At 56.9% G+C, this 22,866-nt stretch overlaps 4 protein-coding genes across 7 annotated transcripts in view; 1 reads left to right on the top strand and 3 right to left on the bottom strand.

The window, feature by feature from the left end:
• Positions 1 to 4,462, bottom strand: part of KIAA0753 (KIAA0753 ortholog) — a 32,454-nt gene extending 27,992 nt beyond the window's left edge. For all 3 annotated transcript variants that reach the window (XR_015243783.1, XM_086685660.1, XM_086685661.1), the window contains exons 1-2: positions 4,329 to 4,462; positions 2,188 to 2,770 (exon numbers count right to left, since the gene is read on the bottom strand). Coding sequence is in view for 2 of the 3 variants with exons in the window: in XM_086685660.1 (XP_086541786.1) it covers positions 2,188 to 2,770; positions 4,329 to 4,340 (595 nt within the window). In the remaining variant the exon portion in view is untranslated. The remainder of the gene's footprint in view (positions 1 to 2,187; positions 2,771 to 4,328) is intronic.
• On the bottom strand, positions 3,384 to 12,343 carry LOC147573951 (uncharacterized). 2 transcript variants are annotated; one of them, XM_086685658.1, is made up of 4 exons: positions 8,176 to 12,343; positions 7,528 to 7,677; positions 4,329 to 4,559; positions 3,384 to 3,833 (listed from the first exon to the last, which is right to left on the bottom strand). In XM_086685658.1, the coding sequence occupies exon 1, from the start codon at positions 12,108 to 12,110 to the stop codon at positions 9,255 to 9,257; it is 2,856 nt and encodes a 951-aa protein (XP_086541784.1). In that variant the 5' UTR covers positions 12,111 to 12,343; the 3' UTR covers positions 3,384 to 3,833; positions 4,329 to 4,559; positions 7,528 to 7,677; positions 8,176 to 9,254. The 2 variants fall into 2 exon arrangements, with proteins under 2 accessions (XP_086541784.1, XP_086541785.1); XM_086685659.1 differs by having other exon boundaries at positions 8,238 to 12,343.
• Positions 12,344 to 12,482: 139 nt separating this feature from the next.
• Positions 12,483 to 14,590, top strand: TXNDC17 (thioredoxin domain containing 17). Its single transcript, XM_025920390.2, has 4 exons — positions 12,483 to 12,913; positions 13,305 to 13,386; positions 13,652 to 13,727; positions 14,359 to 14,590. Exons 1-4 carry the CDS (start codon positions 12,529 to 12,531, stop codon positions 14,425 to 14,427), a joined length of 612 nt encoding a protein of 203 aa, XP_025776175.2. The 5' UTR covers positions 12,483 to 12,528; the 3' UTR covers positions 14,428 to 14,590.
• A 1,184-nt stretch (positions 14,591 to 15,774) lies between these two features.
• Positions 15,775 to 22,859, bottom strand: MED31 (mediator complex subunit 31). Its single transcript, XM_025920389.2, has 4 exons — positions 22,729 to 22,859; positions 21,962 to 22,039; positions 21,566 to 21,662; positions 15,775 to 16,217 (listed from the first exon to the last, which is right to left on the bottom strand). Exons 1-4 carry the CDS (start codon positions 22,754 to 22,756, stop codon positions 16,025 to 16,027), a joined length of 396 nt encoding a protein of 131 aa, XP_025776174.1. The 5' UTR covers positions 22,757 to 22,859; the 3' UTR covers positions 15,775 to 16,024.
• Between the last annotated feature and the right edge of the window lie 7 nt (positions 22,860 to 22,866).

Below are 22,866 nucleotides of genomic sequence, written 5' to 3'. Positions count from 1 at the left end.
AGTGGACAGTCTACACCACCGTGAAGCGTCACTTACCGCTTTAAAATTCTTCCTATCGAGCCAAAACCTGTAATGCTTTCTAATTTCTCAAAAATCCTTTATCGGCTTATTTTTACGCTTGCCAAGATTCCTTTGACCCTTTCTCATCCTGAATCTAAAAGAGAAATCTTTGCACCGACACAGTAAGGCTGCTGGGCTGCCCACAGCCTTCACACGCTGCTCACGGAGCACACCCTGGTCCACCGGGCACTCCACGTCCTCCAAACACGGGCTCAAAGACTCTGCTTCTGGAAGATTCCGAGGGGCATGCAGGCATCCCTTCCTCTAGACGCGGTTCCCAAATACGTTCATCCAAAACCAGCTCTTCCACAAACTCCAGCACACAAAGCCGGAAAAGCAACGTTTTCCTCGTCCAAGTGTAGTTTATAAACTCAAGTATTCAACACTTACTCACCAAAAAGCCAAATGACGAGAAACGTTCATTTTGAAAAAAGCAAAACTCTGAAATCAGGAGTTGTAGATACAGACGCTGTCTCCCGGGAGCCCGGGAGCCAGACCGCTTGGGTCTCGTGTGGGCTCGCAGCACGGGCACCGTGGACGTAGGGGACGGCATCCGGCTCAGGCGGGGGGGTGGGGGGGTTAACGGAACAGCCGGTGTCCGGCCACACCTGGGAAGCACAGCCAGGCGCGTCACAGCCCCTGGAGGGACCCGCGGACGGGGCGAGCTGCTCCCAGTCCGCAAGCAAGTGCACACACCTGATTCAAGTACGCACTGTAGGTTTTTGTACCTATTTGCTGTCGATCGTGGTGATGTTGTCGCTATAGTTTAGAAGGTATGGGGCGCCCGGGGGGCTCAGTCAGTTGAGCGTCCAACTTCGGCTCAGGTCATGATCTCACGGCTCTTGAGTTTGAGCCGTGTCGAGCTCTGTGCTGGCAGCTCAGAGCCTGGAGCCTGATTTGAGTTCTGTGTCTCCCTCTCTTTCTGCCCCCCTCACCCACTCATGCTCTGTTTCTGTCTCTCTCTCAAAAATAAATAAACGCTAAAAAAAAAAAAAAAAACAAACAAGGTACGGACTTGCGACAACTTGAAATGTTAAACTAAAAAACAAATGAGCAAACACCCGACTCAGTCCCTCCCCAGGGCTTGGGGAGCTCTCTCTAGTGCCCGCGTCAGGCCGTATCATCAGAGCAGGGCCCTGTGGCTCTGTCCCCCAACAGCCCGGACTCCGCCAGAGCCCCGAGCAGCAGGAGCGCTGTTGAGCTGGCGCGAGGGTGTCTGAACCGCGCCCGGTACCACGCTCTTCACGGAGACCGCAGGGGGATGTCCCTTCTGGCCCAGGACGGACAGGAACTCTTTTCCCCACGCAACTGTGTTTTGTCTCAGACCCTGTAAATTCTGCAACTGTTACTCCCCCGTGTCCCCCACCGTTAGCTGGCCCCACGGAAGGTCAGAAACAAGCATCACTTTTCCTGGCCACAACCTCCTCAGCGACGTATCTCTGTTCTAGCGCATCCAATCACAGCTGGTTTTGTAAGAGGCACCTTGCCCCCCTCCTGACGCACGCACAAGACGTGCACGGAGTCACCTGCAAGGCCCAGGGCCACAGCGGACCCCGAGCGGATCCCAGCACCGGCTCCTCGAGCCCCTGCACTCAGAGCAGCTAGCACAGCCCTAGCCCTCGCGCCCCAGGCAAACGCGGGGCGAAAAGAACACTGAACAGCTGTGGAACCGGTCTGTGACGACCACGCGCCCTCCCTTGTGGCCGGTGGTCAGCGGTCAGACTTCCCACACGCCCCAGCCCCGTCACTGCCACGTTTTAAAACAGACTTTGTGGAAATATGCACACATCACGCTCCTTGTTCAACAAAGCACAAACAATCTTGCCAGAAGGGCTTCTGGATGAAGAAGGGTCGCCTGCATCCAGGAGCCGGAGGACCGCGGGTGGGGGGGGTCGGGGGGCCACCTGCAGGAGCGAATGGCCCAGGGGGGCCTCTGCCGGGAGCAGGGGCCAGGCCGGGGCAAGGTCGCCAGGAAGAAAGCCCTCCCACGCGCGCGTTCAAAGTCCGCATGCCTTGTTACCGGTGCTCAGGCTCCTGGGGGTGGGGGTCCCGAGGGAGTGTGTGCTACCCACCCCCACCCCCCCACTCTCGGCCTCCCATCCAAGTGACAAGCCCTGTTGCTCTCACCTCTTTTAATTACTTCTTCCATCCTACGGACGCAAGTGGTCAGCTCCTCCTGGAGTCTCTGCACCCCCAGCAGGCCCCGCGGGCCACCCGTCCTGGCGTGCAGCTGGGGCCCCGGCTCCAGGGCGGGGGGCTGCCCCGGCTGAGGGGTACACAGGTGAACCTTCGCACCCGAGCAGGAAGCTCCCCGCCCGCACGTCTCGTGGCTGCAGTGACACATTTCCCGGCTCCTTGCCTCCTTCCTCTGCTCCCTGTGCTCAGGCACCTTGTGCTCGGGGTGTTCCCACCTCTGAGAGGTTTGGGGCTCGCTTCTGAGACGCTGCTGTCTCGCGTGCTGTTCGAACTGCCTGCGCCTCACGTCCCTCTTGGCCAGGTGGACGGCATAGCTGAGCCTCTCCTCGGAGATGACGGAGAAGGAGGCCGAGCCGCTCACGTCGGGCCCAGCTCTGAAGCCCGGATCCCCGCCACGGTAGGACTCGCCGGACGAGTGCGTCAGTTTCTCGATTCTGATCGCGTCGGGGCAGGAATAGCGCGCGGCCAAGTTGCTGGAATGTGCAGGAACACTCCTGTTAAATTGCAGCTGGTTCTTAAAAAAAAGGCAAACAAAGGTGGGAGCACGTGAGAACACACTGCACCACGTGGGAGGGTGTGCTCTCCCCACCCGAGCGTCCCTGTTGAGACGCATTCTCCTTGTGCGTGGACAGAAGCGGCCACTCTCGCACGCCCCCGGCTCCCCCGTGTCCCCACCGCTGCCCGGCAGCACGCGGGGTCCTCCTCCGAAAGGCAAAGCCCCACGCGGCGGCCGGAGAGCCCCTCGCGCCCTGGTCTCTGCCTCGCCTCCAAGCGCCAGGTTCCGGGAGAGGCGCCGCCGTCCATGCTGAGCCTGGCAGACGCCGCTGTGGACGCCCAGCCGCCCACCTGCTGGCCGCGCCACCCCGCCCTGCACCTCAGCACACCTGGTCCCCACGGTCCCCGCACGCCTCCTACGCGGGCTTCAGTTTTGGTCGGTTTTAATCCTGACACAAGTGAGTTTTGTTTTGTCTTTCCCTTAATGAACACGGGCACTTCCGTAGCCTACTGTTTTATCTTCCATGGCTGCACTTTCCAAACTCCCATGAATGGCCTTTTCAAGCTCAGCTGAGCTGTAACCCTGTGAACCATTTACGCGGTTCTCATTTTTCCAGCAACGGACACATTACTTCCATCAACATCGCCACGCATTTATTTTCCCTCATTTTAAAGCATTTCCTACGACGAAACACCTGTTCTGGGATTACTGAGTCAAGGGGAACGAATGATTTCACAACCACAGGCCCCGTGCAGCAAACGGCCCCGAGGGTCTGTGCACACTCCATGATGCCTTTAATCTGGGGACGGCCTCTGGGCTCTCTTAAGAAAGTGCACACGTGTGATCACGTGACAAAGAGTCACTTTCAGATAAACCCCCCGTAGGGGCGCCTGGGTGGCTCAGTCGGTTAGCGTCCAACTTCGGCTCAGGTCACGGTCTCCCAGTTCGTGGGTTCGAGCCCCGCGTCGGGCTCTGTGCTGACAGCTCGGAGCCTGGAGCCTGCTTCGGATTCTGGGTCTCCCTCTCTCTCTGAACCTCCCCTGTGCGCATACTCTTTCTCTCTCTCAAAGAGAAATAAATACTAAAAAAAAATTTTTTAAAACACCATAACCAAAATCAAAGAGCTGAAAACTTAGAAGAAAAGGATTTATAAATACAAAGTGTCCCCTATATAAACACATGTTTAAAAGGGAGGTGAAAAAAGATCACAACAGTAGGAAATGGGAAAACACAGGAGCAGACCAATTATACAAAAAGATACAAACATGACACTGTAACATAGGAAAAGTTGGTCAATCTCATAAAAACACAAATTAAAAACACACTGAACCAGCAGCCGACTGCAACAAGGGAGAGGGGAGGCCGTGCTGTGGCAGGTATAGCTGTAGGCAGGGCCCAGCCCCGGGGACAGGCCCACAGGCACTCCCCCCCACCCCCCCGCAGCCACCACACTGGTGACAGGGGGTCCCCGCACAGCCCCGGGGACAGGCCCACAGGCGTTCCCCCCCCACCCCCCCGCAGCCACCACACTGGTGACAGGGGGTCCCCGCTGGTAACTGCAAAGTGCAGAACCCACCTGAAGGTCCATGTAGGAGAGCGGCCGAGTCAGCAGGGAGCACTTGGAAGAAGGAAGAAAGAGTGAGCCTCCGTGTGCACCCCTCTCTAAACCCCAGCAGGCGGTGCTGAGACACCCTGCTCCGTGCAAAGGGCCGGTGCACAAAGACGGTCCGTGACTGCTACCCTTCGAGCGGGGAACGGATCTCTCATGACAAGATATACGTGCGTCTGATCACTTGTGCCAAGAAACCTAGGAAAGGAACATCAGAGACTGACTTGGTCAGGTACGTGCGTGGGGTGTGGGAGGGCGGGACGGAGGAGGTGCGGGAGGGGATCACACTCTCCGACGCCTTCTGGCGTCGGCACACGGGGGGCCCCGCTAATGTGTCACATGGAGCAGACAGGGAGGCAGGAAGGGAAAGAACAAAATCCGTAAGAATAAAGGAAAACCCTGAAAATGAATACTAACAGAAACCCGTGCGCCAAACTGAATTTGTAATGAGTAACATAACCACGCAGTGAGGGGTAAGAAAAATAAACCTGAGTAACTAGGTTATGCAGCCTCGGGTTAAAACAATGCTGAGCTCTTGAGGGCGGGGCTCTGCCTGGGGAGGTACAGACGAGATTGCGGCAGTGAAATCCCTGCACGTTCTGAGACCGAGCAGACACGACATGTGGATAACTGGGTTGATGACAGGAGTCACAAAAGGGAGGTGCCGGGCTGCCACGGACAGCGTGCGCGTGAGCTGGCCCGGGCTCGGGGGCGGGGGAGGCGGGGTGCACCGCCCGTGTCGATCTCCACGCGGAAGTGCACAGGCACACGGGTACGGACGCCTGTCCCCACTTCTGTCCTCCAGGACGGCCTCGCACGAGAGCCCCCGGGAATCAGTGTGCCTACTCGGTACCCACATGTGAGTTCTAACTTCCATTCTCCACCAGAGGGAGGAGGATGGCCCATTCCGGGGCTGGGACAGGGGAAAAATATGCTGGCCCCGGAATACCTTTTTTTATACCAAATGTGGCCACAGATCGACAGAGACGTGTGAAGGGGCAGCGGAGTCAGCCTGGAGGGGCTCCCACTTGGCCGGGTCAGGGCCCTTCTCAGTACCCTCCCGGACACGGCCAGGCTCGATGAATCTGCTCTGATACCAAGAGGTCAGTCACCACGTAGCAACCATCAGGGTAAAAAGTACCAATGAAGGCTGAACTAGGAGATCAGTCTAGGGGTGAAAGGGTGTGAACAAGGTCTCAAAGTCAGACACCCCCGACTACGGAAGGTGAACGGGCCAGCGACTTTACAGGGGAAGCCTGGCGGGTGCCACCGTCACCCTCATCCCGGGGCTGGAGTGAACGCTGCCGGGTGGGGGACTGACGAGATCGACACGCGTACCTCCCAACGGGACACACGAGGACTCAGCATCACATTGGGGTTTTCCCGCCACGGGTGTGTAACCCGAAGGTCACTAGAAAGGTCGGGCAAACCCAAACGGATGGAAAGTCGCCCAATAACTGGCTTGCATTTGTCAAGAATGTTGATGTCGTGAAATACAAAGTCTCAGAAACTGTTCAGACCCGAGGAGCTAAGCAAACATGATGAGTCCCGCAGCTCAGTGACCCTGGTTCCTTTCACTGTAAAGGACATCATTGGGCCAACTCACAAAACCTCAGGACGGCCTGAACATCACATGGCCACACCGTCCTCACGTGTGCTTCCTGATTGCCATCACCACGTTATGACTACGTAAGAGAAGTCCTTGTCTTCAGGAAATACACACCAAGTCCTTAGTGGTAAAAAGGTATCGTGGCTGCCACTTGTACTTTGCCAGTTTAGAAAATGCGTGTGCATGCGCATGTAGATGTGTATGTGCGTATGTGTGAGCACGTATGCATGTACGTGTGTGCCTGCAACACGCGTGTGTAGAGAGGGAGAGACAGAGAACGGAGGGAGGGAGGGAGGGAAAACGTAACAGAAGTGTTAGCATGTGGGGAATCCGGGAGTAGGAGCAGGGCACCCAGGAATTCTGGGTACTGTCACTGTAACTTTCCTGGGTGAAAACCACACGGAGCAATTACGCCACGCCCACCAGAATGGCCCTAATGAACACAAACACCGCCAGGCTGGCAAAGGGGCCAGGGTGCCCATCGCCGCCGGGAGGGACGGGAAGCGGCACAGCCCAGGAGAAAGGTCCGCTGGTTTGTTAGAAAACTAAACACACCCCTGCCTTGTGACCCAGCGATCTCACTCCCGGGCATTTACACAACAGAAACGCAAACATGTTTACAAACGTGTACAAGAATGTCCACGGCAGCTTCATCTGTAAAAACCCACACGAGAGGTTGGATTGTTACAAAGCAACAGACCACGACCCACGTAAGGACAGAGAGAGGGTCACACCCACTGAAAGAAGCCTTACGTCAAAGAGTAGGCGCGATATGGTTCTACTTAGAATGGGCAAAATTAACCCACGGTGGAAAAAACCAGAATGGCTGCCTGCGAAGGGTAGGAAGGGGCGTGAGAGAACTTTCTGGAGCCATGGAAAAGATCTCTATCTTGACAGAGGCATGAGTGACACCTGTGTACACGTTGGTCTAAACTCAGCAAACGTGACAAGATGTGTACATTCTGAGGTATCCAACTCAGACCTAAAGTTTGCATTGAGGGAAAGCGGAAATTCGGAGAGTAAGTTCCAAGAGTCAGTTCTGGAGGGCGACTCCGCACGGCGCCGGGTCTGCAGCTCACGCTGTGCATTTCAGAACATGCGACGCGCCGGTGAGTGGATTGTGGAGGACAGACTGGAGAACAGACACGCAAGGAAACTAGCGGGACAGTAACGGAACTTGGGCGTTCCCTGTAGAACTCGGCTTTGCTGTGTGAAGATTTTCCTAAGTTCACTGTTGGAGGGAAACGTATTTCGGTAGCGACCAGGTGAAGCCGGAGGGTAACTGGTTATTAAGTGATGTTACGGAATCACCTTTGTCCATTTTCTTAGGTGTGATAGTGCGTAAGCAGGAGTGCTCTAAAATACTTAGCAGTGGAGTGTGCTGACGGCCGCAGCTGGCTTTGAAACGGCTCCCCAAACACCGGAGGGCAGAACAGCACACGCCGCTCAAAGTGTCAGATCTCGAACGTGGTTTAAAAGGCGTTGGCCGTCTTTTTCTTGCAGCCTCTGTTCCAAACGCGTCGCGCTAAAAACCTGAAGACAAGATGACAGAAGTACCTGGGTCTGGCGCTGCCTGGTCACTCCTCCCATCCAGTGGGACGCCAGGCTAGATGAGCACGGTGGGGAGCCGGCCTGCCCCGGCCCGTTCCGTCAGAGGGCAGAGCGCTGGCGAGAGCCCACCTATGGTCATCGGTCATCGGTCGTCGCCTGCAACGGGAGGAGGCTGCTTTCAGACCAAGGGCGATCAAACACCGGAAGGAGGGGACACCATGCCACCCTCAGAGGACAGTACTCTAGAGGAGGCCCGCAGCAGCCTCGCGCTGACCAGCGGGTGCTCCGGGAAGGTACCGGCCAGGGTCCTCCACAAAAGCGTCTTCCCTTTTGGAATCCTCCTTTCCAAGAGAACGGGGGACACCGTGTGAGTGGCTACCCGTCGAGCCCAAACCTCAAGGGCCACCAGTGAGGCGTTACTCCAGAAACGGCTCTGCCACGGGAACCAGGCAGCCTTCTGCTCACAGTCTGCATGAGCAAACCCTAGCCACTCGGCGAAGGGCGGCGTGCTCACTCCCTGGGCTAGCTCGACAGGGCAGAGCCGACCGGCTCCGGGTGAGGCCTCGGGGTCAGAACACCGAGATCCCTGCCAGGATCTGCCACTGAGTAGCGGAAGGGCCCCCAGACCTGCAACCCCACACCCCCCACACGCACCCCGTGAGCTGACAGCCCGGAAGGCGTTTTGTCAGGATTTGTAGGGACGTGGCCGCGCTCACCCCGCTGTCTCGGACCGCCTCCTCAGACGCCGATCACGCCTGCCTCGCGGCGTGCCGACCACACACCGGTCTCTGTTATTGATTGACCTACTTCACGGCCAGGCCCCAGCCTTCCAGCTATGCCAGCTTCCCGGGGGGCCGGGCCCAGTCCTGCTGCTCTGAGATTCCCCACAATACAGGGTTTTGAGCAGAACAGATAATTGAACTCAACGTCTGTTGAATTAAGCTGATTTTCCACAAACCGATTCATTTTAGACGTACTGGTGTGTTTGTGCTCTCAAAGAATCCTACAGCAAATCAATTGGGAAATCCAGGTTTAAAAAAAAAAAAATCCCTAATTTAAGTTTTTGAGTAAACCCAAGGTCTGTAGACTGGATTTGCTTCAAGACAGATACACGTGTAGGAACAGAAGGGCAGCTGTTCAAGATTCCCTGTTCCCACAGCTGCAGAGACGAGAGCGACAACGAAGACGGGAGGGCACGGGGGCGAGGCAGTCCCGCTGACTTTTGTCACCACGGTCACTACAGTCCAGGGCAGCCGCCGCAGAACGGAGGAGCCCGCAGAGCTGGGGCCGGGGCCCCGCGAGTTCTATGTGGCCGACACTTTCCCCAGAAGCCAAAGGCCTAGGACTCAGGGCTGCACTAGGGAAACACTAGGTGACCGCCCCCCCCACCCCGCCCCGCCCCGGCCCCCCGTTGCAGGATACCTCGAGTGACTGACACACACACACACACACACACACACACGTACACAGAGTCCGGTGACACCCACCCCACTGTTCCCCTATACACATTCCTGGGACGCCCCTCTCTCTGCAACCTGTCCCTTCCCCACTGCTCCAGGACACCTCCTAACTTGTCACCTGATAGACCCAGGAAGCCTCCACAAAGCATCTGTCCCAGATCCCCAAGACACCCCTACGGCCTGCGCCTCCGTCTACAACCCAGGACCAACCTCCCCCCAGCCTGTCCCCTCCCAAAGAGCCCAGGACACCCCCCACCCCGTTCCCTACACGTGCTATGAGAAGGCCCCCCTCAACCTGTCCTCCCCCAAAGGGCTCCCCCGGACCCTCACTGCAGACGCTCCTCCGGCCTGTGCCCCCCCACTCTGCTGCGGGTGACCTCTGAAATGGCCGATGCCCGTCTCCTGCCCTGCAACCGGGGGCACAGGGCCTCTTGTCCCTGAGGCCGCAGGCACGTTCTCACAGTGGCTCTCTTCCCCTGGGGGCCGCGGGCAGCTCCAGGACCGGGTCCCACACCCGTGGGCAAGAGGCGCCCCCACTGCCTGTCTGCCTCCCGCCTCCCCCCACGAAGCCCCAGCTCCCTCCGCAGACGGCGTCCTGGACGCTGGGAGGCCGGCGGCAGCCTCGGCGGCTTCTTCCCCGGCACACCCAGTCACCCACACCACGGCAGGCACGCGCCCCGCTGCGGGCACCCCCACAGCCGCGAGCACCCCCAAAGGCAGGGGCACCCTGGCAGCCTCAGGGACCGGCCCGCTGGCTCTTCTCCTCCACAGGCCATCCACAGGTCCCTCCGTCACCGGTCTCTGTCCCCACACGCCCGAGACATCCCCACAGCTGGCATTGGCCATCATCGGCCTGGGGGCCCCCGCCGCCGTGGGCACCCCCTCGGCCCCAGGCATCTCAGCAGCCTGCCCCCCTCCCAGCGAGCCGGAGGGGCCCCCCGGGCCCAGCCTCTCCCCCGTGGGCCCAGGCATCCCGGCGCTGGGGGACAGACCCACCCGTGAGGGACCCCTGGCGTCTGCGGGTGCTTGCACCGTGTCCCTCTCCCCCCACAGGCCTGCGACACCCCCGGGGGTGGACTCCTCCCGGACCAGCCGGGGCGTCCTGGGAGCCACGGGCACCGGGGCAGCGGCAGACGCCCCTGCACTCGGTCTCCGTCCCCAAGGTCTCGGCACACCCCCAGAGCCCGTCTCCTGCCCCGCAAGCCCGGGCGCTTCAGGACCCCCGATGGCCTGCCCCCTCTCCCACGGGCCTGGGAAAGCTGCAGAAGCCGCAGTCTCCCCCGCAGACCACGGCCCCTCGGGAGCCACGGGTAACAGGGCAGCAGAGACGCCGTCGCACAGGCTCAAGCCACCTCGAGAGCCGCCGTCCTGGCACGTGGAGCCGGACACCCACACGGCAGCGGGCACGGCCACAGGCGCCCTCGCGAACCCCCCCGGGCCGCACCTGTGCCTGGGCAGGACTGCGGCCCCAGGCAGCCCCTCTGCCTGCCTCCTTCTGCACAGACAAGACAGATCCCTGGGGCCGGCCTCTTGACCCGCAGGCCCGGGTGCCCCCAACGCTGCGGGCAGCAGGGTCTCCTGCTCCCCCAGAGCCTGCCTCCCGTCCCACAGGCTCACAACACCCCCACAGCCTGTGTCCCCCGCAACCACCCCCGGCGCCCCCAGGGCCCGCTGCCCGTCCCACAGGCCTGGGGCAGCCCCGTAACCCGCCTGTCCTCCCAGGGCCCCTGGTCCCGCCACCGCTGCCCCCACCGGCTGCTGGGTCCCCCACACACCAGGGATGCTCCCGCAGCCCGTCTCCCTCCCCAGGGCCGTGGGCACCCCCAGGCCCTGCTCCACACTCCACAGGCCTGGAGCGCCTCCAGGGCCCACCTGCAGCTCGGCAGGACCGCATGCCTCTGCGGGGTGTGCAGCTGCCCAGGAACCCGGGTCCCCTCCAGAGCCGGTCTCTACCCACACAGCCTGCCCCCGTTCCCTGAATCCTGGGTCACCCCCACATCTAGCTTCCTCTTCAACAGCGCAAGGCACCCCCACGGGCTGTCCAGTGCCCCACGTGCCAGGAGCACCCCCAGACCCCATCCCCTCCACGGCCTGTCCGTTCCGCCACGCGCCCAGGGCACCTGCACAGCTGGCTTCCTCCTCCACCCTGCCGGGCGCCCCCACAGCATCAGGCAGCACCCTCGAAGCCTGCCCCCCTCTCCATGAGCCCGGGGTGTCCCCACAGACGGTCTCTGGGCCAGGAGCCCCCAGCACCTGCAGGGACTGCCCTCTGCCCCACGGACCAGGGGCACTCCCCCAGCCCCTCTCCCTGTCCACAGGCGCGGGCCACCCCGCGGCCTGTCCTCTCCCCAGCAGGTAGGGCACCATCCCAGGCACACCCCCAGGCAGCAGGCCAGCCGCCTGTCCCCGCCCGCACAGGCCTGGGACCCTCTCACAACCCGCCCCGGGCCCAACGCCTGTGGACACTCCCGAGGCCCGGGGCATTGCCCGAGCCTGTCCCTTCACCCAGGGCCCCGTGAGACCACCCCGGCTCGTCTCCACCCAGGAGGCCCTGCCGGGGACGCCCCTGTCAACCGGGCCCTCTCCCGCGGGCACCGGGTGGAGCTCCACTCTGCTTCCCTCCCCGCACCCCGCCGCCGCCCGCATAGCCTGCACCTTCAGCCACAGCTCCAGGATGCTCTCGTGCCCCATGGATCCCGGGCGGCCTTTCCGCTCACAGCCCCGGGGGCTCCGGTAAGGCGCCCCGTCCTCCTCCCCGCCGGTGCCCGTCACCCACACCGACCCGACAGGCCCCACCACCTGGGGCTCCCCCACCGCGCCGTCCACCCACACGGCGCCCGGGTCCCCCGCGGCCTCCGCCGAGCCTGCGGCGCCGGGGGTCTCCGAGGCCTCCGGCCCGTTGGCCCCCGCCGCCCCGGCCGCGTCGGCCTCCGCTCTCCTCCCCCGGGGCCGCCGACAGTCTCGCAGCCTCTCTGCGCTCACGCAGCGCGTGTCCCACGCCGAGGTCGTCGCCCGGCGCCCCGCTCCCCGGCCGCGCGGCGCCCCCGCGGCGCCCCCCTTCCCCCACGGCCGCCCGCGCCCGCGCCCCGGCCGGCTGGGCCCCACGCAGCGGCCCGCCGCCCCGCTCATGGCTGCAGGCCCGCCCGCGCCGCCCCGCTCGGCCCCCCGCCCGCCGCCCGCCGCCCGCCGCCGGGGCCGCCGCACACACGCACGCACGCGCTCGGCCCTGGCCCCCCGAGCTCCGCAGGAGCGGCGGTGACGGGGCCCGCGAGCGGCGGGGCCGGCCGCGGCTCAGGGGCTCCTGTCCCCCGGGCCCACGAGTCCGGGCGCGGCTTCCCAGAGTCCCCCCGGCCCCGGCCCGAGCCCACCTGGCCTGGGGCGCGGCGCGGCTACCGGGGAGCGGGCGGGGGGGCCGGCTAGGCCGCGCTTCCGGCCGCTCGCGCGGTCGCCATAGCAACGGGCGCAGGGCGGCCTGGGAGCCGTTAGGGCTCCCGAGCCGCCTAGGGGTCCCGGGGCTGCACGGCGGCAGGGGGGGCAGCCGCCGCCCATGGGGCCCGGGCCGGGGCGGCTGGGGCAGAAGCCCGGGTGCCTGCGCAGAGCCAGCACGGAGGGCACGGGCCAGCCACAGCCGGAGGCGGGACGCGGCGCGGAGGCCTTCTGGCCGCCCCAGGCTCCCGTAGCGCCCTGGAGCCCCGCCGGCCGCGCCCCCGGAAGCGGCCGCTCCCCGCCCCGTCCCGCGGCGGCGCCTCCCGGAGACCCGGCCGGCGGTGCGCGGCGCGCCCTCCCGATGGCCGGCTACGAGGTGGTGAGCGTGTCCGGCTTCGAGGAGTTCAGCCGGGCGGTGGAGCAGCACCACGGCAAGACCATCTTCGCCTACTTTACCGGCTCCAAGGACGCCGGCGGGAAGAGCTGGTGCCCCGACTGCGTGCAGGGTGAGAGGCCGGGACTCGGGGCCCGCGGCGTGGGAGCCGAGCGAGAGCCAGACGAGGGGGCTCGCCGACCCTCCCCGCCGCTCGACCCGGATACCGCGCGCATCCAGTCCCCGAACACCTGTCCCGTCCCCGGTGCGCCTCGTGTGTCCGGGACAGGGGAGCCGGTCGTCCGCCGTCAGCGAGGACGTCCCGCAGCGTTCTAGGTGCCCGTGGCGCGGGGGCCCATCTGCCCTCGGATTTGGCCCTCGGCCTTCACGTGGTTTTCTGGTCGACCTCAGTTACAGTCTGAGGACTTGAGCGAAGACGGAAGGGAGGGGGGAGGGACGCTGTTCCTCGGTGCCGGATTCTAGAGCCGATGAGTAATTATTTTATATCAACTTTTGTTTTAAAGCGGAGCCAGTCGTGCGAGAGGGGCTGAAGCACGTCAGTGAAGGATGTGTGTTCATCTACTGCCAAGTGGGAGAGAAACCTTAGTAAGTGCCCGTGTGCAGTCCCTCCTGTCCCGGATGCTAGACTCGCGCACTTAGGCGGAAGGGCCTCGGCGACTAAGGGTCTGCATGCTTAGGGCGGTCGGGCAAGTCAAACAGACACTATTAGAGTCCTAGTCCTCAAGCTTTTACAAACATTTACCAAGAAACCAGTGATTACTGAAAGACTAAATGTAGGAATCTATCAAATATTAAATGGGGAGAAACCAAGTAAATGTTACCCATAATCACTTTTTCTTTTTCGAAACAGTTGGAAAGATCCAAATAACGACTTCAGAAAAAACCTGAAAGTAACTGCGGTGCCTACACTCCTTAAATACGGAACAGTAAGTGTCTGTCGTGTCATTGTGGCGGGACTACAACTCCCCCCGTCAAAACTCCTGTTCTGGATTCAGATTTTAAAAGATCTTGATGTCTGTTCCCAGTGGGGATCTATTAAAATGCACAGCTCGGCTGTCCATCCCTATGGGCAATCAAATAAACTATTAGAAATGCCAGTATCTTAAATATTAGGTCTTTTTCATGCTTTGTGAAAGCCACTGTTTTAAAATTCTCTAAGCACTGCTCAGGAAAGTTGGTTAACGTAATTCCTTAAAATACTAGCATCAATGGTTGTTTTCTACTGACTTCAGGATTCTGGCTACAAAGAAGGCCCCTCCTCCAGTTTGGCCATGGCCAAAACTAACGAGTTCTAAACTAACGAGTTGAGGGAAGGCGATGGTGCTGGGCTTGCTGTCTCTTGTTTTAGTCCATGGAGCTGAGTATTTTAATGATTTATCTTAAGGCAAATAGTTATTAGAACTATCTCATAAGACTTGTTACAACTAGATGATGGTCTTTGAATAGCATGGTTTCTCCATCGTAAGATTTGTGTTAACTGAAGGAAGAACAAGTCCTTCCCTCCCTAATGACATTTTTGTAGCTGTGGGTTAAGATTAGACTGCTCTTCTCTTACAGCCTCAAAAACTGGTGGAATCCGAGTGTCTCCAGGCCAACCTCGTGGAGATGTTGTTCTCCGAAGATTAAGAGTTGATGATGACAGTTGTGTCTTGATTTCCTGATCTGCTCTGGCATAAAAGCAGTTGCGTACTTGCTTTGAATTCATGTTAGCAATAAATAAATAAATGAATGACGATGTAGAAAATAGTTTATGTCTAAACAGTGCTATTAAAATGCTCACAGACCCTCAGTTTGCCTGTAATATTTGGGAATTTCTTAAGATACAGGTAAAATACGCCTTCAGGAGTGACAGTAACAGCACTGGGGATGCATTATTGGAGGTGAGAGAAATATCTAAAAGTCCCTACCAGTAAAGGCAAATTCCAAATCTCCAAAGGAGTTAGGATCTTTTACCGTAAGTGCCACAAATTTACAAAGAATGGCTCCTAAAACACCCGGTCTGGCTTTAGAACGTACCACTTCCCGTAGCCAGTGTCGGAGAGCACAGCGCACCGAATGCAGCCTCCCTACTCACTGCTGGTGGTTTTGCTCTCCTGTCTCGAGAGGCTTTCTGGCTCTGGCGGAGGCAGGTGGCACAGGTGGGTCAGAGACCATGTCGTCGAGTGGTGGTGGCCAGAGTCCCAGCCACGAGTCAGTCACGCCGATCACCACCGCAGACAAGCTTCTTAACCTGTCTGACCCTCAGTCTCCTCCTTTATGGACGCGGGTGGTTCTGCAAGTGACACGAGAGCAGGACAAGGCAGGTAACGTGGCCCTGGGGTGTAGTACCGGCCACGGATGATCACAAGTATTTGAGGCTCCTCATCTTTATTCTAGTCCAAGGTCCAAGGGTGCAATGAGAAGTTATCCAACAACCTTCTCCTTCCGGTCACGGGGTCAGTGACACGCCGCCTGTTCCTTTAAGCCCTTTTGCAGAGCAAGTGGGGATACGGATCAGTCCTCCTTTCGGGCAGAGTTTAAGAACCTTTCTGCAGTTCCTGCTCTGATTTAAAGAAATCATTCACAGGGGCGCCCGGGTGGCTCAGTCGGTTAGGCATCTGACTTCGGCTCAGGTCACGATCTCGCAGTCCGTGGGTTCGAGCCCCGCGTCGGGCTCTGGACTGATGGCTCAGAGCCTGGAGCCTGCTTCCGATTCTGTGTCTCCCTTTCTCTCTGCCCCTCCCCCGTTCATGCTCTGTCTCTCTCTGTCTCAAAAATAAACATTAAAAAAAAAAAAAAGAAATCATTCACTCTATTCCCCTCATTCTGTAGACAGAGGGTAGGCAGGGTAGCTGTTCAGACGGACAGTTAAGAAGGAGGGAGACGGACTTGCCCAGACCCCACCACGTGTTAAGGAACAGAGCTAGGCTTATTAGAGTTTGGGACATTTGGTGGCCCTCCCCTTGCCCCCCTCCCCACGACTCCTTAAGCTGGTTTAAAGCACCTAACGTTTCTGTTTTTATTCAGTTGGTCAAGTACTAATAATAACTTACAAATCCACAGGGAAACCAAAGGAGAACAATTCTGGTTGGACAGAAGTAATCTATTAGCAAAAAGTTAGCTGCATTAAACAGTACACTACAGTTCTAGGCGCTGCCCCAGGGAAGGCAGCCAGGAGAGTCTCTGTGTTCTCTGCACGAGAGCAGTATGGACGCGTCCCAGAAGCCAGTCCTGGACTCGGCTCTCACTTTCCCGCTGCGTTATTCTGCTGCTGCTGCTCCGCCAGGGCTTGCTGAAGGCGCATCCGCTTCCGGGAATAGTGCTGCCAGTGCAGAATCTGCTGCTCGTCGATAAACTTGGCGCACTGAGCGTTCACCAGCTCCTTGCGGAAGTGCTCGTACTGAAGCAGCTCGAGCATGTGCAGACACTGTGGGTACCTGGGTGCGAGTGGACAAGTTAACGACCGGCACGGTCTAGGTCAATCGCGCCAGGCTCCAACTCAGTTTCTCGCTCAAAACTGATGTCGTAGCCTACCATTTCTAGAACATTCGTTCACTTTGGTAGTACGGGTTCTGTTTTTCCTGCTTCTGCAAAGAAGCCGCTCATCAAAAGTCAGCATGAAGCAAAAGTTTCCAAAGGGAAAAAAACTTAAGTTCAGAAAGACTGAATAGCCCGCCCAACACTACACGGGAGCTGGTGAGCAGAGTCAAACTTTGGGGGCAATCATTCAGTTCTGTGGTGGTGTCCAAGGTGAGGACCATAAACACTTGTTATTTTAGTCATCACCTGTTTATAGTTGATAACTACCGGTTTTCCGTCACTAGTGAGAGAGACAAGTTTTATTCAAAACCGACTCCGTTTCAGAAATAGCTGTGCACCAGCCCTGCACCCCACTTTCCACAGGGACGTAACAGTTCTGGAATTGCTTCACAGGTACTCTGAGACTGAGCAACTGAGTACGTAAGCACACCTGAGATCAACAGAGCCAGGTCTCTGACTGTGAGGAAGGTTGTGACACACAAGGATGGCGGGGGAGGCTGGAACGGACCCTTGTTAAGGAGCTGCAATTGGAAACATCGGTATGAACTCCTGGCTTTTAATATAGAGACACAGAAACAGACAGGGATTAGAAGTACGTATACACACACACACACACACACACACACACACACACACACACACTTCTTAGCTGTGTGTCCTGAGAGGGCCTAGCAGCAATGACACTGGTACCAACAAGCACACTCAGAGGATGGATTGTGAAACACCATTTTCCAGGGCCCCCGGCGAAATGGCTGGCTCCAGGGCTAAGGCAGGGAAGGTACAAGATGAGCCGGGAATGTTATGTAGTGCCCGAAAGAGGAGTGCCCAGAAAATCGTGGGGATGAGTCACAAGGACTCAGGAGGCAACCCAAAGGGGCTCCTAGTGGCCAAATCTGGAACCGTTACAAGAAAACACAATTATAACCCAAAAAATAAGAATCCAGGAGTCCATATTGATGTGACTCTTTTAAATGAATAAATAAATAGGGAAAAGAGGAATGATTCATCCTCATACCTAAACCACAACTGATAAACGTAGAAAGTGACAGAATTAGAAAATCAAGTAAAAACTGCTTCGGGCAGGTATCAACAGCCGCCAAAATTAGGGGGTAAAAGTATGACATGAAACAAAGTATGTACACAGTCTCGAAGCATTTCCTCGCAAGACACTTATTAAATACAAAAGGAAAACTAGTAACTTGATGTGGTAAAACCTGGCAGTTACCACCTGCCTCAACCAAGTGGCCAAAATTAACATCACTAGTAGCAGGTCAAATTGACTTCCTCCAACTCCTGACAGGATATATACCAAGAAGTTTAGAAAATCACTTCCGGGTCACAGTTGGGGGGGGGGGGAGCAGAGGGGGGAGTGCAGGGGGAAGGACCAAGAAACTCAAGATTAAAGACTTAAGGAGGCATAAATACAAAATATAGCACAGGAACTTAAACTGGATACCGTCCCAGACACAGGTCATTAATGAGACAGTGGACAAAATCAGAATGAAGTCTGCAGACTACATAATATGTTAATGTTAATGTTCAGATTTTGATCACTGTCCTGTGGTTACAGAAAATGTTAACATTTAAAATATCTGGGTGAAGAATATATAGGAATTCTCTTTATGATTTTTGCAGCTATTTCATAAGTGAAATTATTTCAAATAGAAAAGAGAGGAGATCTGAGTCCGTTAAAAAACCTTCAACTGTAAGAGAGCTCGGAGCCAGACTTGTGCAGGCGGTATAGACAGGACGGAAGGATGAAAACCGTATATACCGCGGGGTGCTTCCCACGTCTTCACGTGCACGTAAATCACTCCCTGAACGCAGACTCTGATGCAGCAGGTCTGAGGTGGGGGCCTGGGTTCTGCATCTCTAACAGGCTCCCAAGTGACAGCAGGGCTGCTGGTCTGGGGACCACGCTGAGGAGCAGGGCGCAACCCCACTGCTGTCCTTCCGAGACAACATCGGTATGCTATCGGCACTCCGCAGACACAGCTGCTTGTAGCTGTTGGCGCCTGAGCCTGAATGCCTTGCTCACACCCAACCTCTTTCCTTCTCATGCAGGCATCGGGACGGGGAGAGACCTGGGTTTGAATACCAGCCCCGCCACTCACCAGCTGGCTGGCCTTGGACAAGGTTCTCAACCTCGGGCAGCTTTAGCTTCCTCACCTGTAACCTAAACCACCGTGACAACCGAGAGAGTGGTCTCAGGTGGCATTCGGTCAATAAGCGGAACTCGGACACGCAGTGATCATCTCTCAAACTTGTAAAGACAACGCTCAGAGTAAGTATTTTCACAGGCTACGACTCTGGCCTTAACCGACAAGAGGAAGTAAGAGGTACCAAAGGAAAGTTGCCCCTTTAGATTTCGGAAAAGTAAATGAGGCATAAACGGACAACTCAGTTAACAGCACTGATGAAGACAAGAACAGAGGAGTTGGAGTTGGCTTAAAGCTCTCAGTGAGTCGGCGATGTGAATCCCTGCCCCCCCCACCCCCCATGAAAAAGTAACAGGAACTCAAGTTACACTTACTGGAGCGTAACGTCCCACCTGAAGAAGTGTGGCTGGTCCACCGCACCCTGACTGCACCCGAAGGCCTGCGTCTAGTTCCTGGCAGACAGCGGAGGGCACGGTTGCAAAAGACCCCAGGGAGGGCGCGTGACAAACAGCTGACAGCGGCTGAGAAAGCGCGGGTAAGGGCTACGTCGCAGGGGCGGGCACCGGCTACCAGGGAAGCAGGACGCGCGGTGCCAGGGTCTGCGCGCGGCGGCCGCCCCTCAGGTGAGCCAGCCCCAACGGGGAAGGGGGAAGCCCTGCGGTGAGCGGACCCTCCGGATTTAGGGAGTAACTACAAGTCTGGATTATTATACGAAACTCTCCGACCTTGAAGGTCAGCAACTCTTTTTTTTTTTTTTTTTTTTCAACATTTATTTTTGGGACAGAGAGAGACAGAGCATGAACGGGGGAGGGGCAGAGAGAGAGGGAGACACAGAATCGGAAACAGGCTCCAGGCTCCGAGCCATCAGCCCAGAGCCCGACGCGGGGCTCGAACTCGCGGACCGCGAGATCGTGACCTGGCTGAAGTCGGACGCTCAACCGACGGCGCCACCCAGGCGCCCCAAGGTCAGCAACTCTTAAACAAAAGCCTCCTGCGACTGATGACACACACCCACAGCGGTTAGCCTGCAACCTCTCTTGAACGCAAACATCTGAAGGGCCGTTGCCTCAAGGGGTCACAGACGGGTTCCGGATTGACTCAGGGGCAAAACTGGAGATCTGGGTTGAAGCTGCACACGGGGGCATCATAGCCCAATAAAAGGAAACGCTTCCCGTCACGCAGCCAGCAACGGAACTGGCTGTCCCTAAACAGAGCAACAGGCCCTCCCTGGAGCCCTCCAGAGCGCAGCCAGCCATCCCGCCAACACTGGGGGGACACAGAACTCCCCGTGCCTGTGGCCCCGTGTCCACACAGAGTCTCCAAGTCTACGTACACACACCACCTAATAAAGTCTTCACTGTGATTATTAAATAAGTGGCTGTTTAAAAAGGACCAGTAAGGGAGCAAAGGGGTCCTGCAGGCAGAGAGATGCGGGCTTCAAAAACCAGTTATTAGACACAGATCAAAAAAGTGAGTTGGATAAAGTACAAGTTTGAGTCATTTCCCTCTCAAATGTGTTTGTTTAAAAAAGGAAAAGACAAGAAGGGCGCCTGGGTGGCTCAATCGGTTAAGCATCTGACTTCGGCTCAGGTCATGACCTCGCGGTTCGTGGGTTCGAGCCCAGCATCGGGCTCCGTGCTGACGGCCCAGAGCCTGGAGCCTGCTTCACATTCTGTGTCTCCCTCTCTCTCTCTCCGCTCCTCCCCCACTCATGCTCTCGCCCTGTCTCTCAAAACAAATATTAAAAAAAAAATTCTTTACGGGGCGCCTGGGTGGCGCAGTCGGTTAAGCGTCCGACTTCAGCCAGGTCACGATCTCGCGGTCCGGGAGTTCGAGCCCCGCGTCGGGCTCTGGGCTGATGGCTCGGAGCCTGGAGCCTGTTTCCGATTCTGTGTCTCCCTCTCTCTCTGCCCCTCCCCCGTTCATACTCTGTCTCTCTCTGTCCCAAAAATAAAATAAACGTTGAAAAAAAAATTAAAAAAAAAAAAATTCTTTTCAAAGAAAAAGACAAGGGAAAGAAAAAAGACAAGTTTCACTATTGCCTTCTGATTACCTAGTTAAAGAAAAGGCCTGAGTTCAAGGTTTAAAGAACACAGGTCTTGCACATACGAGGCTCTAAAGAAAGACAACAGCTACAGACATACTGCCTTTTTTTTCTTTTACAAACTAAAGGTTTGTGGCAACCCTTCATCAAGCAAGTCTGCCCGCACCATTTCTCCAACAGCATTTGCTTACCTCGCGTCCCCATGTCGCATTTTAACAATTGTCACATTTTAAACTTTTCATTATTATTATATTTGTTATGGTGATCTGTGATCATGACTTCCTAAAAGCTTAGATGATGGTTAGCATTTTTTAACAATATATTTTTTTATTAAAATATCTACCTTTTTTTTTTTTTTTAACACTATTGCACACTTAATAGCCTGCAGTATTGTGTGAACATAAGCTTTATACACCGGGAAACCGAAAAATTCATTTGGCTTGCTTTACTGCAGGGTTCACCTTCTTGCAACGGTCTGGAACAAACCCACAGTAGCTGAGATGTGGCCGTAATAAGAATCAGATAAGGTCACCCCCTCCAGAAAATCTTGCTGATAAGTGCCCTATGTTCTTCAGTTTTCAGCCGCCGACTATGCCATTGCCTTTAAAGACTGTGGGTTCGTTGGGGTCGGAAACGCAGAGAGATGGGGTGAGCAGTACACGTACAGTCAGACAAGACAGAGCCTGAGCCCAGGTAAAGAGAAGGGACTCTGTTCTGCATGGGATGGGAGGGCACTGACAGGCTCTAAGCAGCAGAGTGTCCTGTCGTAACGTTTTTGAAAGAGCAAGATGGCTTCTGTGTAGAAAATTATTTTGCTTCCTTTGGCTTGGAGGCGGGAGGACACAGGATGAGGGTAAGAGAGGCAGGGATGAGCAGTGAGATTGCACAGTAACCCAACTTAGAGATGAGGCAGAGAAACTAAAGACGTAGAGGGGTTCAAAATACATTTTTTCCAATGTGAAACTACAAAGTCTGTTAAATGTCAGTGTCTTGGAATATAATACACTACATACATATTTAGGACTGTAAAAATTAAACTTACTTTAGATACTTGGCATATTCTGGTTCTTTCCAGTAAAGCAAGTACTTAAGATAATTAACAAAAGCTTTGTCTTTGAAGTAACCTCTTTGGGCAAGAACTGAAAGGCATAAAAACAAAAAATATATCTGTAGAGCAAACCAATCCTGGAAGTACCGATCGATGACCCCTAGCATACAGAATCTACGTATGTAAATCCCCACCACCACCACACACTGAATTCAGAACATAAGTCCCAGTCCGTTCAGACACACACACACACACGCGCACACCCGTTTAAGTGTAGCAGTGATCCCACTGAACTGAGCATACATAAAAGTAGACATTATTACGAATTGCAATTCTTCTTGTCAGAGATGTTAACAGGTACTCAATTCCATCAGGCGCCCAACAACTTACAATTAAGGTAATTGGGGTTGGCTAAACACTGCACGAATTCCAACTCCAACTGAAACCGAAGTCGATTTCCAGCATCATCTAGGACGGAATACAGCAAAAGTCACCCAAAATAAAGGTCACCATCTAGAACACTGACTTGTAGAAAAAGACGTGACTGCCGCTGAGAACGTATTTCTGCAAAAGTAAGGGCACGGCGTGGTTTTCCTAAACTGGGCGTGGGGGAAGGTGGCCCTTCCCCACTAGTCCGGGGTAAGCAGAGAGCGCTCTGCTCAACGAGATCAAGTGAGGCGCTCCTCTAAAGACAAGAGCAAAAGGCGCACCCACGGGGCAGGACACCCACCACCCGGGAGCCAGGACCCGAGATTTCCAGACTGATCAGCGGGAGAAGGTCGTAATAACCGCGCCTCAGAGCCCCGCTAAGTACCCCGGGGAAAGTCCAGAATGCAAGCTGCAAACGGGCCGACGGGACGTGCGCCGATTCGAGAAATGTCAGGGGCAGAAAGGCTCACAGTCGGGCGACATCTCACACTTAAGCACGCTCATCGGGGACGCGGAAAACCAGCGGCGGAAGGGACGGTTCAGGAGCGCGTCCTGCCGCTGGGGCCTCGCCGGGAGGCCGATGGGGTCGGCGTCCGAACGGCAGAGGTGAGAAGGAGCCGCGGACAGGAGCCCCGCCGGAGCTGCGCCGCAAAGGAGTCCCCGGGGAAGCGGGAAGAGATGTCTGGCCCGGGGCACCTGTGTTTGCTAGGGTCCCGAGCGCTACTTACCTGTCTCCATAGCGACGGCCGCGGCCATCGCGAGCAAAGCAGCTCCGCTGCCACCGGCCCCACGAGCAATCTGCCCGCAGGTTCCGGAAGCGGCGGCCCCTCTTCCGGTCGCGGGGCAGTGTGGGATGCGGGGCGGGG

Source organism: Puma concolor, chromosome E1, assembly GCF_028749965.1.
Source record: "Puma concolor isolate L17-30 chromosome E1, mPumCon1.1.hap2, whole genome shotgun sequence".
NCBI classification, from domain to species: Eukaryota; Metazoa; Chordata; class Mammalia; order Carnivora; family Felidae; genus Puma; species Puma concolor.
The sequence above is the reverse complement of the archived record's forward strand: the minus strand, read 5'-3'. Positions and strand labels throughout refer to the sequence as shown.

Bases quoted from the DNA above. Each gene is read 5' to 3' on its own strand.
- LOC147573951 (XM_086685658.1), bottom strand. From the start codon at position 12,110: ATGAGCGGGGCGGCGGGCCGCTGCGTGGGGCCCAGCCGGCCGGGGCGC.
- TXNDC17 (XM_025920390.2), top strand. From the start codon at position 12,529: ATGGGGCCCGGGCCGGGGCGGCTGGGGCAGAAGCCCGGGTGCCTGCGC. The intron at 13,387-13,651 runs GTAAGTGCCCGT...TTTTCGAAACAG, and splicing joins CAAGTGGGAGAGAAACCTTA to TTGGAAAGATCCAAATAACG. The intron at 13,728-14,358 runs GTAAGTGTCTGT...CTTCTCTTACAG, and splicing joins CACTCCTTAAATACGGAACA to CCTCAAAAACTGGTGGAATC.
- MED31 (XM_025920389.2), bottom strand. From the start codon at position 22,756: ATGGCCGCGGCCGTCGCTATGGAGACAG. The intron at 22,040-22,728 runs GTAAGTAGCGCT...ATTCCGTCCTAG, and splicing joins GGCCGTCGCTATGGAGACAG to ATGATGCTGGAAATCGACTT. The intron at 21,663-21,961 runs GTAAGTTGTTGG...TATGCCTTTCAG, and splicing joins CAACCCCAATTACCTTAATT to TTCTTGCCCAAAGAGGTTAC.